Here is a 16459-nt window from a genome sequence, read left to right as displayed (position 1 = left end):
TGACATATTGCAATAAATTCATTTTTTAAAATGAAAAAAAAAGTATTCATCTGTATTAATCATCAGGGAAAATGTAAATTAAAACCATAATAAGATACCACTACATACCCAACATAATGACTAATATTTAAAAGACCAATAAAACTTAGATTGTCCGTAGATAGGAGCATAGACAGTTCATTTTTAGTAGGACACACTTTAGGGGTACAGATAAAGGCACTGTTCTCTTTTCTCAGGAAAGTATGCAGCAAACTTACCAGCTGAGAACCTACCCTTCATCTCCCCCTTTCTCTCCTCCTCCCATCTTTTCCTCTCCTCTATCCTCTCCCCCTTCCCTTTCCTACCTGTTTGCTTTATTTGTTTATTTCTGTGATTTTGAATGAAGACAACTGTTGACAATTGCTAGAAATTGTGCATATCAAAATAATAGGACACACTGGGCATTTGGGTCATACCTAAGAGGCCCATCAATTATGAAGTGTTAATGTGGATTCATCTTCCACATCCACCTTCTTATCCCTAAGCAAGATCCGGGCTTTGCCTAAAGTTCAAAGAGGTAACTTGACCGGAATATTTCTAATTAACATTCTTTTTTTTGTCAGAGGGCTTGAATTTTCCCAGTTCCGGGGGGGCGGGGAAAATTTTGTAGTTTTTTTATTGTACTAACATGTTAAATGTGCCATTTAACCATTTTTAAGTGTTAAAATGGTTAACATTTAGTGGCTTTAATTACATTTATAATGTTGTGCCATCATCGCCATCTATTACTAAACTTTTTCATCACTCAAAGCAGAAACTCTACCCATTAAGCAATAATTCCCTATTTACCCCTCCTCCAGCCTCTCTAATCTACTTTCTGTTGCTATGAATTTGCCTATTCTGGATATTTCATACAATATCTGTCCTTTTGTGCCTGACTTCTTTCACTTAGTATAATATTTTCAAGATTCATCCATGTTGTAGCATTTGTCAGAACTTCATTTCTTTTTATGGCTGAATAGTACTTCATAGTATGTACATAATACATTTTGCTCATTTGTGCTTCTGTTGATGGACATTTAGGTTGTTTCTACTTTTTGGCTATTGTGAATAATGCTGCTATGGATATTGGTTTATAAGTGTCTATTAGAGTCCCTCCTTTCATTTCTTTTGGGTATATACCTAGGAGTGGAATTGGTGGACCATATGATAATTCTGTGTTCACCTTTTTGAAAAAGTGCCAAATGTTTTACACAGTTAATTTGAAAATTAAATTATCAAAAACACTCAATGTTCCACAGTGGAAAAAGTAACCTTTTACATTCCAAGAGTTTTTACATAATATTTCTTTACATCATAGCCAGCATTATATTTGTTTGTTCTTAATAATAATCCTCTAGTGGGTGTGAAATTCTATTTCATTGTAATTTTTTTTAAAGATTTACTTTATTTATTTCTCTCCACCACCTCATTGTTTGCACTTGCTATGTCTGTTTGTCTTTGTTTCTTTAGGAGCTGCTGGGAAGTAAACCTGGGACCTCCAGTCTGGGAGGGAGGCACCTAATCGTTTGAGCCACCTTCATTCCCTACTTTGCTGTATCTCATTATGCTTTTCCTCCTTTGTCTGTTGTTGCAACATCTTGTTGCATCAGCTTGTTGGGCCTGCCCATCCCATCAGCTCACTGTCTTGCTTGTCTTCTTTAGGAAGCACTGGGAACCTCTGCTCTCTGCTTTGTTGTCTCTCATGTTTTTTTTCTTGTGTCTCTTATTGCATCATCTTGTGTCAGCTTGTCACACCTGCCCGTCATGCCAGCTCACTGTCTTCTTTAGGAGGCACAGAGAACTGAACCATGGACCTTCCATGTGGTAGGCAGAAGCTCAATCACTTGAGCCACATCCACTTTACCTATTTCATTGTGATTTTGATTTGCATTACACTATGGTTAATGATATTGAGCATCTTGTCATGTGCTTACCGGCTGTTTGTATATCTTCTTTGGGGAAATGTCTATTCAAAGTACTTTCTTTTTGTCTTGAAATTTCACAGCTCTCCACACAAGGAGATGCAAGTCAGGTAATTGGGCCTCTTACTGAAGGGCAGAGAAGAAATGTGGCAGTTGTGAATTCATTGTATAAGTTGCACCAGTCTGTAACAAAGGTAACTTTTATCTTTATTTATTTTATTAAGCTTTTTTCACTTAATTTCAAGTTCTCCTTTCTTTTGCCTCAAATTTAAACAACTTACAAATCATTCCATTCTTTGTGAAAGAATGCAGCATGCAAAATGCGATTATTATAAAATAAGCTGAAGAGTTTCCTTTTTTAAGTCTTGGATCCTGGCCTTTATTATTTGTGTGACTTAATGTCTATTTGTGTGGTTTAAAATAATGATCCTCAAGTTTTGGTTGGTATCACCAAGTTTATTTAAAAAATGATTCAGGGATAAATCGTATGTGTTTAATACTTACTGAAAAGCATAATTTGATATTGTGTAGGTGGTAGTAAATTTTAGCAAAGGTAATGGCAAAATAAGAATTTTTAAGCTATCCAACATGTCAAAAACTTCTTCATATAAAAAATGGGGCTGGCATTAAAAACAGTGATTTTTTAAAAAAATATAATTAGTAATAGCAACTTACAGGTGAAGAGTCTCTTATTTTCCTAATTTTCTAGTAACACATTTAAAAGAAATGGCTGAACTTTAACTTGTTTGCCTTTATATATTATCCAAGATGAGCTGTATTCATAATTAAATAGGAAGTAGGGAAGTAAATATTTAGAAGTCTTTTGTTTTTTTTTAGATTTATTTATTTCTCTCCCCTTCCCCCCCCACCCCGGTTGTCTATTCTGTGTCTATTTGCTGTGTCATCTTCTTTGTCCACTTCTGTTGTTGTCTGCGGCACGGGAATCTGTGTTTCTTTTTGTTGCGTCATCTTGTAGTGTCAGCTCTCCGTGTGTGTGGCACCATTCCTGGGCAGGCCACGCTTTCTTTCATGCTGGGCAGCTCTTCTTACGGGGCGCACTGCTTGCGCGTGGGGCTCCCCTACGCAGGGGACACGCCTGCGTGGCAGGGCACTCCTTGCACGCATCAGCACTGCACATGGGCCAGCTCCACATGGGTAAAGGAGGCCCAGGGTTTGAACAGTGGACCTCCCATGTGGTAAAAGGACACCCTAACCACTGGGCCAAGTCTGCCGCCCTAGAAGACTTGATGAAGCTAAAGGTTATGTGATCTTCTTGAAAACTTGACCTCTAATATGAGCTATATGCTAGATCATATTTTAGGAAAATTATAGGTGAGTGTTCAGTTACTTAAATTTTTCACAAGTCACAATTAGGAGTTTCTAAGATGTATATTTTACATACTAAACACAATATATTTTAAAGGGTTATCAACAGTTAAGTCTCAGAAAATTGAATTATTAAAAAGACTGAATGTTATCTTTTCCTTTTCCTTTAATTATTTCTGTAACGTTCCAGAACCAATGGAACGTTGCATTATTTTTAGCCTTATTTAAATGTCTTTATTGATACTTTCAGAATTCTCATAATGTTTATATTGATTTTTAAAAAGGGATATGTTTCACATTTGTACTTTTAAGACTTGCTGAAAATTAATCAGTCCAGAGTCCTGTGTGGAAAATAAATTAAAAAAAAAAAAGTAAATATGACTTGATGTTGACCTTTTTGAGTAAAGACTTTAAAACCTATCCAAAGGAATAAAGGAGAGCTAACTTTCAGTGTTCTTAATGTTTCAGTTATTTGAATATCTGTTTGCCTTGTATGCTAAAGTACTTTCTACCTATCTTTTAAAATAAATACTAATGAATTTTTAAAACATGTGAGATAAAAATATAAAGAAATGATATTTTATTTGTAACTCTGGTAACAGCTTTATCATGTTATGATCAAAATTGGTATTTACTAATATAAATGGTTTAAGCAAAATTATAACTGGATTAAAACCTTATTCTAGGTCGTTTCCAGTCAGAGCTCATTCCCATCAGCAGCTGAGCAAACTATAATTTCAGCCCTAAAGGTAAAAGAATTTAATTTAATATTGGACTCTATAGTCAAAGTGGGTTTTAGATTTATTTCTTTGGCTGTGTGGTAGATGATATTTTTAAAATAATTCAGAATTTTCCCTGTATACCCGAAGTTACATGTTGATAATTATCCTAGAGGAGGGCTACGTTTGTGTTTATATTTCTATATTATTTGAAAATAGAGTTTAAAATTAGACACTTTCGGTGTCTACAGATTGGTACTTTACTTATAATAATTGTCTATATATACAGAAGCAAGACTTTTTTAACTATTCACCATACTGTATGACAATGCAGCCCAGTATCATCCCATTAAAACAGTGGTCCTCTGGGAGCAGATGTGGCTCAAGCGGTTGAGCACGTGCTTTCCAAATGGGAGGTCCCAGGTTCGGTCCCTGGTTCCTCCTAAAAACAAAAACAAACAAGCAAACAAAGGGAAAAAAACAACTTCGGGGAGCTGATGTGGCTCATTGGTTGAGCCTTGGGTCCCACATATGAGGTCCTAGGTTCAGTCCCTAGCCCAGGTACCTCAAAAAAAAAAAACAAAAACCAGAAGTGGTTTTGTTCCTTAGCAAACATTTGGCAATATCTTGGAGACATTTTTTACTCTCATGATGGAAAATGGGGTGCTACTGGCATCTATGGGTAGAGACCTAGGATGCTGCTAAATATCCTACAGTGTGTAGGACAATCCCCCACCAAAAAGAATTATCTAGCCCAAAATATCAATAAAGCTAAGATTAATAAACCTTACTCTATCTGTACGTTATAAAACAATATTTCCATTATTTTCATGCAGCAACATAATTATACCCCTTTTCTCTACTCAGAAAGTTGAAAAAAAGTTATTAGTAGTTATGAGATTCAGAGCCATATATAATTGACTGTAGTTAATGCTTTAAAAAATAAGCAGATAATTTCTTCTCACAGTAGTAATAGCTATCCTTTATTTCTCACCTTTTTCCAGGCACATGCAATATATTGGAAATATTCCAGCAACCCAGTTATGTGCAATTATCCCCATTTTATAGGACCTAGAAATAAATACTCAAGGTCCTGTAGCTGGTAAACAGCTAGACTTAGATCCAAATCCAGATCTCAGTGACGCAAAAGAGTCATTTTGTGTCTACTACACCTTGCCACCATCATTCATTTATCTACTAAATATTTATTTATTACTCCCTTACTAGAAGCAATATAGCATAGTAATTAATAGCATCAACTCTAGAGCCATACTACCTGAATATGAATCCCATCTCAGCTATTTAACTGGCTGTGACCTTGGAGAAGTTACTAAGCTCTCTCTTGCCTTCATCTCCGCATCTATAAAATGGTTCAATATACTTACACAAAGGTAATAGATATCCACTAAGTAGATTTGATTTACATCACTGAGACAGTGTGAAAAAAGGAGATAAGACCCACAAAACTCCAGGGAGAAATAATTGTGTTTATAGAATAAAGAGGGTAAAATAAAGAACAGTCAGAGAGGGTGGCCACTGTCTCCACATCAATGATATAATTTCTTCCACTGCTAAAATCATAGTAAGTCTATAGTAGTATACCAGTAAGTCTACTCTAGTCCCTATTTTATTCCCCAATCCTGAGGATTCTGGGATGGTGATTCACACTCGCTCTTAATTGAGAGGGGACTTAGATCCCATATGGCTGATGGATGGGATTTTCTTGCTTGCAGTTGTTGCTTGGTGTAGTGATTGTCCATCCTTACCCCTTGTTAGTTGTCCTGGGTGAGTCCCAATGAACTGAAGAGTAGCTATTGCAACTCTGCTGAGGCTCAGGGCCCAACTGGCACATGGACAGACAGAGATTCAAGCCTCTTGGATGTACACGTACCAACGCTAGCACCAAGTATAGGTTCAAATAATAGGGGACAGAAGAGACGTGTAGTAGTTTATCAGTTGTTGAGACGGGGGTTAAAATCTCCTATAATGTGGAATTGCTAATTTTTTCCTTTAGTTCTGTCAATTCTTGCCTCAATTTTGAAACATTAAAAGATTTATGGATTTAAAAGATTGAAGATTTAAAACTCATACGTATGAAGATTTTTGCCTTCCTGAATTGACCTTTTTATCATTACGAAATATCACTCTTTAGCTTGTTAATAATTTTTCTCATGCATTGTTTTATATATTAATTTAGCAACTCTAGCCATTTTATGCTTAATGATTTTTTCTTTCTTCACCTTTTTCTGTCTTCTTTTCGATTATTTGCATATTTTTTAGAATTTCATTTTATCGGATTTTCAGTTATACCTGTTTACATGATTTGTTTTAGCCATTCCTCTGTGGAGTACCATATGGATCCATCCATACCTTTTCATAGACTTCTTCGAATTAATATTGCACCATGTCATGTAAAATATAGAAACCTTGCTTTTCTAGAAGTGTACTTATAGCTGCATCTAAGGTCTGCCCTCATTTCTGATGATTTGAGTTTCCTTCTAATATCATTTTCCCTTAGCTTTCCTTTGTCATTTCTTACAATGTGAATCTGATAGCAATGAATTTCCCTAGTTCCTTTATTGGAAAATGCCTTTATTTAATTTTAAATGACATGTTTCTAGGATATTATTACTGGAAATAGAATTATAGGATGAGAGTTGTTTTCTTTCAGTACTTTAAAAATGTTCCACTCTTCTTGCCTTCATGTTTTCTGACAAGAAATTATCACTCAAATTGCATTTCCATGTATATTATCTGTCCTTTTTTTTTTTTTTACTATTTTAAGGATTTTCTGGGTTTTTTTTATTTACAGTGGTTGAATTATAATGTGCTTAGGTGCAGTTCTCATCAAAATTATCCTGTTTGGTATTTGCTGATCTTCTTGAATCTGTACATCTATGCTTTTCCTCTAATTTGGGAAGTCTGGGGACTTTTTTCCTCAACTAGTTCTTCTGCCCCATTGGCTCTCTCCTTCTAGGATTCCAGTAACCAATATATCAGCCCTTTTGCAGTTGTTTCATGTTTGATTTTATTTTCAACTTTTTTCCCCTCTTTCTTCTTAAGAGAATTTCTGTCTTAAAAATCCTTAAGATTCATAGATCTTTCTTCTGTCATCTCTGTTCTGTTACTAAGTTTATCTAGTCAATTTTTAAATTTCAGTTACTGTATTTTTTAGTTATAAAACGTTCATTTAATTCTTTTTCACATTTCAGTCACTCTGTTGAGATTTCTGGTCATTTTATTTATTGCAAGCATATTGCAGGTCCAGTTCCAGACCACCATAATAAAGCAACTGTTGCCTTAAAGTGAGTCATACAAATATTTTGGTTTATATTATGTTTGCACTATAATGTAGTCTATTAAGTGTTAAATAGTTCTTTGTCTTTAAAAATGGACATACTTTAATTAGAAAATACTTTTTTGAGGAAAAATACTATCCATTTGAGCCTTCAAAGAGTCATCATCTTTTTGTTGCTGTAAGGTCATGCCTCAGTGGTCATGGCTGCACACTGATGGGAGGGATGGTTGCTGAAGGTTGAGGTGGTTGTGACAATTTCTTAAAATAAGACAACAGTGGAGCTTGCTGTATCGATTAACTCTTCCTTTCATGAAAGATTTCTCTGTAGTATGCAGTAGCATTTTATCCACAGTAGAACTCCTTTCAGAAGAATTGGAGTTCATCTTCTCGAGCTCTGTAAATGTTTTAACAAGTAAGTGTATGTAATATCCTAAATCCGTTGTCATTTCAGCAGTGTTCACATCGCTTCACCAGGAGTAGATTCCATCTCAAGAAACCACTTTCTTTGTTCATCCATAAGAAGGAACTCCTCATCTGTTCAAGTTTTATCATGAGATTGCAAAAATTCAGTCACCTCTTCAGGCTTCAGTTCTAATTCTAGTTCTTTTGCTATTGCTACCACATCTGCAGTCACTTCCTCCACTGAATACTTCCCTCAAAGTTGAGGATTAAAATCAACTTCTTCCAAACTCCTGTTAATGTTAATATTTTGACCTCTTCCCATGAGTCCTGAATGTTCTTAAAGGCATCAGAAGGATAAATCCTTTCCAGAAGATTTTGAGGTGACTTTGCCCAGATCCATCAGAGGAATACAAAGTACACAACCTGGATGAAATGGACAAATTCCTAGAAACACACAAACAACTACACTGACTCCTGAAAAAATAGAAGACCTCAACAGACCAGTTTTAAATAAACAAATTGAATCAGTAATCAGAGGTTTCCAAACTAAGAATTAAGTCCAGAACCAGAAAGCTTTATAGGTAAATTTTACCATTCATTCAAAGAATTAGTACCATTCCTGCTCATACTCTTCAAAAAAAAACTGAAGATGAGGCAACACTACCTAACTCATTCTAGGATGCCAACATCACCCTAATAACAAAGCCAGATAAAGATACCACAAGAAAAGAAAATTACAGACCAATCTCTCATTAATTTTCATGCAAAAACCCTCAACAAAACAATACTTGGAAATCAAATCCAAGAGCACATTAAAAGAATTATACACCATGATCAAGTGGAATTCATCCCAGGCATGCAAGGGTGGTTCAACACAAGAAAATCAATTAATGTAATACATTAATGAAATGAAGGGGAGAAACCACATGATCATCTCAATTCATGCTGAAAAGACATTTGAAAAAATCCAGCATCCTTTCTTTTTTTTTTTTGTCTTTATTTTTTTAATATTACATTCAAAAAATATGAGGTCCCCATATACCTCCCACCCCCCTCATTCCACTCCTACCCCCATAACAACAATCTCCTCCATCACCATGAGACATTCATTGCATTTGGTGAATACATCTCTGAGCACCATTGCACCACATGGTCAGTGGTCCACACCGTAGCCCACACTCTCCCATGTTCTACCCAGTGGGCCATGGGAAGACATACAATGTCTGGTAACTGTCCCTGCAACACCACCCAGGACAACTCCAATCCCCAAAAATGCCCCCACATCACATCTCTTCCTCCCACTCCCTATCCCCAGCAGCCACCATGGCCACTTTCTCCACACCAATGCCACAGTTTCTTTGATTACTAATCACAGTAGTTCATGAATAGAATATCAGTAAGTCCACTCTAATTCATACTCTAGTCCTCCATACTGTGGACCTTGGAATGGTTGTGTCCACTCCACATCTATATCAAGAGGGGCCTTAGATTCCTCCTGGATGCTGGATGCCATCCTCCTGCTTTCAGTTGTAGGCTCTCTTGGCTCCCTGGTGTGGTGGTTGACCTTCTTCAACTCCATGTTAGCTGAGTGGGGTAAGTCCAATAAACCAGAGTGTAGGAGGTAAAGTCTGTTGAGGCTCAGGGCCTGGCTATCACATGGTCAGTCCAGAGATTCAAGTCCCCTGGGTATATATTAAACCCCAGCACCAACTACAGTTCCGGTAAAAGTAACAAGAGAGGCTTGTAAACAAAGATCACATCTGAGTCCAGCTCCATCACACAGAAACAAACTCCAAAGTAGGGCCAACTGACATGGCACTGAACCCAGCATCCTTTCTTGATAAAAATAACTTTGAAATATAGGAATAGAAGGAAACTTCCTCAACATGATAAAAGGCATATATGAAAACCCCACAGCTAACACCATACTCAATGGTCAACAACGGAAAGCATTTCCTCTCAGATCTGGAAGAAGACAGGAATGCCCACTGTCACCCCTGTTGTTCAACATTTTGCTAGAAGTTCTAACCAAAGCTGTTCAGCAAGAAAAAGAAATAAAAGGCATCCAGATTGGAAAGGAAAAAGTAAAACTTTAATTATTTGCAAATGACATGATCCTATATTTACAAAGTCCCGAAAAATCTACAACAATGCTACTAGAGCTAATAAACAAGTCAGCAGAGTGGCAGGATACAAGAGAAATATGCAGAAATCAGTAGTGTTTCTGTATGCTACCAATGAGCAATCTGAGGAGGAAATCAAGAAAAAAAATACATTTACAATAACAACTAAAATAAATACCTAGGAATAAACTTAACTAAGGATGTAAAGAACTTAGGAAACTACAAAATATTGCTAAAAGAAATCAAAGAATACCTAAGTAAATGGAAGAGCATTCCATGTTTATGGATTGGAAGGTTGAATGTTGTTAAGATGTCAGCTCTACCCAAATTGATTTTCAGATTCAATGCAATCCCAATTGAAATTCCAACAGTCTGCTTTGTAGAAATGGAAAAAGCCAAAAATCAAATTTATTTGGAAGTTTAAGGGACCCCAAGTAGCCAAAACTTCTTGAGAAAAAGAAGAACAAATTTGGAGTTTTTACACTTCCTGACTTTAAACCAAATTACAAAGGCACAGTAGTCAAAACAGCATGGTACTAGCATAATGATAGATATATTGACTAATGGAATCAAAATGAGAATTCAGAAATAGACCCTTACATCTATGGCCAGTTGATTTTTGACAAGGCCGCCAGCCCATTCAACTGGGACAAAATAATCTCTTCAACAAATGGTGCAGGGAGAACTGGATATCCATATGCAAAAAATAAAAGAGGATCCGTATCTCTCACTTCATACAAAGATTAACTTCAGGTGGATCAAAGACCTAAATTTAAGAGCCAGGACCAGAAAACTCCTTGAAGAAAACATAGGGGCACACCTTCAAGACCTTGTGTTTGGCAATGGTTTCTTAAATTTTACACACAAAGTATAAGCAACAAAAGGAAAAATAATTTGGACTCCACAAAGTTAAAGACTTCTCTGGTTCAAAGGACTTTGTCACAAAGTGAAGAGACAACTGCTCAATGGTAGAAAATACTTGGAAACATATATCTAATAAGGTTTTAATATCCAGAATATATAAAGAAATCCTACAACTCAACAATAAAAAGACAAGCAACCCAATTTAAAAATGGACAAAAGACGTGAATAGACATCCCAAAGAGGAGATACAAATGGCTTAAAAGCACATGAAGGGCGGCGGACTTGGCCCAGTGGTTAGGGCGTCCGTCTATTACATGGGAGGTCCGCGGTTCAAACCCAGGCCTCCTTGACCTGTGTGGAGCTGACCCATGTGCAGTGCTGATACACGCAAAGAGTGCCCTGCCATGCAAGGGTGCCCCCCGCGTAGGGGAGCCCCACACGCAAGGAGTGTGCCCCATAAGGAGAGCCGCCCAGCACAAAAGAAAGTGCAGCCTGCCCAGGAATGGTGCCGCACACACGGAGGGCTGACACAACAAGATGACGCAACACAAAGAAACACAGATTCCCGTGCAGCTGACAACAACAGAAGCGGACAAAGAAGACACAGCAAATAGAAAGAGAGAACAGACAACCGGGGTGGGGGGGTGGGGGAGAAGGGGAGAGAAATACATAAATAAATAAATCTTTTTTTTAAAAAGTACATGAAAAGATGTTCCACATCACTAGGTACTAGCAAAATGTGACTTAAAACCACAATGAGACATCATTCTACACCCACAGGGAAGAGTACTATTTTAAAAACCGAAAAACTGCAAGTATTGGAGAAGGTGTGGAGAAATAGGAACACTCATTCATTGCTGATGGGAATGTAAAATGGTGCCACCACTGTGGATGACAGTTTGGCATTTCCTCAGGAAGCTGAGTAGAGAATTGCCATATGACCCAGCAGTCCCACTACTATATAAATATATATATATATATATATATATATATATATATATATATATATATATATATATATATATATACCCAGAAGAACTGAGAGCAGGGACTCTAACAGATATTTGCATACTGATGTTTATAGCAGCATTACTCATAATTGCCAGAAGATGGAAGCAACTCAAGTACCCATCAACTGATGAATGGATAAACAAAATCTGTTATACATACAATGAAATATTATTAAATCTTAGAAAGGAATGAAGACCTGATACATGGAACAACATGGATGAACCTTAAGGACATTATATTGAGTAAAGTAAGCCAGATACAAAAGGACAAATATTGTATGATCTCACTGTCATGACTTGATTATAATACACAAACTCATAGAGTTAGAATCTAGAATATACATTAGCAGGAGATAGATTGGGGTTAGAGAATAGGGAGTTGATGCTTAACTTATCCAGAATTTTTATTTAGGCTATTGGTAAAGGATGGAACTGGATGGTGGTGATTAATATACTCTCAATAATGTGCTACCAATATTATGTTACTATATTCATTATACTGAATTATATAGGCAAATGTGGTTAAAAGGGAAGCTTTAGAATGTATACATTACTAGAATAAATATTAGAAGATGAAACATAGAACTTTGCAATACAGTGAACCCTACTGTAAACTATGTGGACTACAGTTAGTAGCACAGATATCAGAATGTTCTTTCGGGAACCAGACTTGGCCCAGTGGTTGGGGCGTCCGTCTACCACATGGGAGGTCCGCAGTTCAAACCCCGGACCTCCTTGACCTGTGTGGAGCTGGCCCATGCGTGGTGCTGATGCGCGCAGGGAGGTGCCCTGCCACGCGGGGGGTCCCCCGGCGGGGGGGAGTCCCACGCGCAGGGAGTGCGCCCCGTGGGGAGGGCCGCCCAGCGCGAGGGAGAGTGCAGCCTGCCCAAGAATGGCACTGCCCACACTTCCCGTGAGGCTGAGGACAACAGAGGCGGACAAAGAAACAAGACGCAGCAAAACAGACACAGAGAAGAGACGACGGAGGGGATTAAATAAATAAATAAATCTTTAAAAAAAAAAAAGAATGTTCTTTCACAAATATGTGATACTAATTCAAGGTGTTAATAATAGAATGGCATAGGGGAAAAATACACTTAAAATAAATAACGGTCAATAGATAGAATTATTTCAACTATCTTTCATCAGTTGTAATAAATGTTCATCAAAGGGAACTGCTTTTAAAAAATATAGTACAATCATAAAAAAGTGCCATCAGCAATTGTAACAAATATTCCACACTAAAGCAAGGTATTGGTGGTGAGGTGATATACAGGAATCCAGTATTATATGGACGATTGTTTTTTAAATTCATTATTTCCCTAATTTAAAAAGTATTAAATAAGAAAGGAAGCCCTTTGGAATCAGGTATACCTAAAAATTCCTGGCTCTTTCTTGCTCACTTATGGCTTCGGACAATCTCCCTAACTTGTCCTTAGTTTACAGGGACTGCCGTAACGAAGTACCACAATGTGAATGTCTTAATACATTAGAATTGTATTGTCTCACAGTTTTGGAGTCTATAAATATGAAATTAAGGTGTCAGTAGGCCATGCTTCCTCTGAAGTCTGTAGGGTTCTAGTAGTGGCTTGACGGTAGTCCTTGGCCTAATTCAGTTTCTGCTTCTATCACATGGTTGTCTTAACTCTGTCTCCTAGGAACAGTTTGCAAATTTCCTCTCCTTATGAGGACACTAGTCATATTGGATTTGACCCACCTTAGTCCAGTTTAGCTGCATCTTAACTAATAACTTCTTCAAAGATTCTATTTCCAAATAGAATCATATTAATGGGACTATGGTTAGTAATTGAACATTTTTGGAAAACACACTTCAGTCCATAATAATTTAAATTTCCCAATCTATAAATTACTTTAGATTCCCCATTTATAAATATAATTGAGTCCTGATTTGAATTATTATATGTAAAGCATATAGAGAGCCTAGCATATAGTGGGTATGCAATAAATGTTATTACCCCTCTTAATTCTTCAGGCTCTTCAGCATACCCTCAAAATGGCATTTTGCCTTCTCTTCCTCCACAGCCCATTCTCTGGAATCTCATTGGCTCCTTTTTTTTTTTTTTTTTCAGATTTATTTTCATTTATTTCTCTCCTCCCCCCTCCCCCCCCCATTGTCGGCTCTCTGTCCATTTGCTTATGTTCTTCTGTGTCCGCTTGTACCCTTAGCAGCACCAGGAAACTGCATCTCTTTTTTGCTGCATCAGCTCTCCATGTGTGTGGCGCCACTCCTGGGCGGGCTATGCTTTTTTCACGCAGGGCGGCTCTCCTTGCAGGGCACACACCTTGCACGTGACAGCTCTGTACATGGGCCAGCTCACCACACAGGTCAGGAGGCCCTTGGTCTTGAACCTGGACCCTCCCATATGGTAGGTGTACGCTCTACCAGTTGAGCCACGTTTGCTTCCCTCATTGACTCTTTTGGTTTCATCTTCTTTCTTAAAAACCAGTCAGGGGGAAGAGGATGTGGCTCAAGTGATTGGGCTCCTGTCTACCATATAGGAGGTCCAGGTTTCAATTCCTGGCTCCTCCTGGTAAAGGCAAGCTGGCCAAAGCGGAGAGCTGGCCCACGCAGAGTGCTGGCCCGAGCAGAGAGCTGGTACAGCAAGACACAGAGGAGAGACAATAAGAGACACAAGGGAACTGAGGGGGCACAAGAGATTGAGCACCTCTCTCCCACTCCAGGAGGTCACAGGATCAGTTCCCAGTGCTGCCTAAAAAGAAGACAGACACAGAAGAACACATAGTGAATGGGCACAGAGAGCAGACAGTGAGCACAAAAACGACATTGGGGCGGGGGGGAGGTAAATAAATAAATCTTTTTAAAAAAGAAAAAAATAGGGAGCAGATGTGGCAGAGTGCCCACCTCCCACATGGGATGTTTCAGGTTCGGTTTCTGGTGTCTCCTGAAAAAACAAAAGCAAACAACAAGCAAAACAAACAAGAAAACCAACTCAGGGAAGCCACTGTGGCTCAGTGGTTGAGTGCCAGCTTCCCACATCTGAGGTCCTGGGTTCAATCCCTGGCCCCTGTACCCCCCCCCCAAAAAAAAACCAGTGTCTTCATAACAGCGTTATTTACAATAGCCCAGAGGTGGAAACAACCCAGGTGTCCCATTAACAGATGATTGGATAAACAAAATGTGGTATTTTACCTACAGTGGAAAAATATTCATCCATTAAAAAAAGGTAATGAAGTTCTGATCCATATTGCCAAATGGATGAACCTTAAAAACATTGTGCTAAATGAAATAAGCCAGACATAAAAAGACTAATAGGGGAACGGATGTAGCTCCAGTCGTTGAGTGCCTGCTTCCCATGTACAAGGTCCCAGGTTCAATTCCCGGTTCCTCCTAAAAACCAAACCAAACAAAAATCTCATTGGGGAGTGGATGTAGCTAGTGGTTGAGCTCCTGCTTCCCATGTGCAAAGTCCTGGGTTCAATCCCCAGTACCTCCTAAAAAATAAAAATAATAAAAAAGACATATGTTATGTGATTCCATTTTTGTAAAATATGTAGAATTGGCAAATTCATAGAGATAGAAAGTAGGCTAGAAGTTACTAGGAGCTGTGGTATTGGGCATGGGGTGGGAATGTAAGGTTATTGCTTACTGAATGCAGAGTTTCTGTTTGGGGTGATGACTAAGATCTGGAAATAGTGGTGATATTTGATAACATTATGAATTAATTAATGGTACTGAATTATACACTTAAAAATGGTAAAAATGGCAAATGTTGTGTTATATTTATTTTAACATAATAAGAAAAGTGGTTTGGGAAAGCCAATGATTACAAAATCTAGCAAAATTGTCTCTCAGGAACTGCAAATTTAAATATCTTGGTACTTGCTGGATTACCCATGTGGGTTTCCCATAGGTGCTTCAAATTCATGTCTAAAACCAAATTCATCATCTCCCCTTCCTCCATCATTCCCAAATCAACCTGCTATTTCTTCTGGATTTACAAATTCAACCTCAGCGCTATTGATATTTTTGGCTAGGTAATTCCTTGTTGTGGGGGACTGTACTGTACATTGTAGATAGAATGTTTACAGCACTTTTGGCCTCTACTGACTTAGGTCCTAGCAGCAAGCCACCACTCCCCAAGTTATGACAATCAAAACTATCTCCAAACATTGTCAAATGACCCCTGGAGGGTGGGGTGCAAAATCACTCCTAGTTCAGAATCGCTGCTGTAGAACTCATTTAAAATAAACTTAATTCATGAAATCCAACTATTCTACCATGTAAGAATCACCAGTATATTTATTATATTCATTCTGATTAAAAGCATATGGTGTTCTTCCAGTTTTTAAAGAAGTACTTTTGCTCTTGCCTCAGTCTTTTAAGAAAACTAAAACAGTGTGTTCATTTTATTTTTACTTCATAACTGCCACTACTTCTCCTGAATCCCCAGGGGCTCAGTTAACCACTAAATCTTTTTAAAAAATGAGGGGAATAAGGGAGTTGAAATTTTTTTAGTGCCGTGTTCCGTATATTTTCAGCTTTAAAAATCTTTACTGATGGTGGTTGGGGAGAGAAGGGGACTTCTGTTGAGTTGTTATAATTAAAACTATGTATTATCTGAATTTGATATAAAATTACAACTCTTAGTCAAAATGCTTCTCATTGCTCAGAATCCTTTGTGTTGGTTTTCTTCAATTTTATCTCCCCTTCTTTTTTCTTTTTTTCAGACAGTCCATGGTCTTATGGGAAATGCTATTCAACCCTTACTAACTTCAGTAGGAGACTCTATAG

General features: G+C 37.7%; 1 protein-coding gene across 1 annotated transcript in view; it reads left to right on the top strand.

Moving 5' to 3' along the window:
* The window catches only part of COG5 (component of oligomeric golgi complex 5), a 488722-nt gene that overhangs the window by 437586 nt on the left and 34677 nt on the right, over nucleotides 1-16459 (top strand). The window contains exons 15-17 of the mRNA XM_058296542.1: nucleotides 2027-2137; nucleotides 3956-4018; nucleotides 16396-16458. Coding sequence (XP_058152525.1) covers nucleotides 2027-2137; nucleotides 3956-4018; nucleotides 16396-16458 — 237 coding nt within the window. The remainder of the gene's footprint in view (nucleotides 1-2026; nucleotides 2138-3955; nucleotides 4019-16395; nucleotide 16459) is intronic.

This window comes from Dasypus novemcinctus, chromosome 5 (genome assembly GCF_030445035.2).
Source record: "Dasypus novemcinctus isolate mDasNov1 chromosome 5, mDasNov1.1.hap2, whole genome shotgun sequence".
Lineage (NCBI taxonomy): Eukaryota > Metazoa > Chordata > Mammalia > Cingulata > Dasypodidae > Dasypus > Dasypus novemcinctus.
Note: the sequence above shows the minus strand (reverse complement) of the source record. Positions and strands in the feature narration are given on the sequence as shown.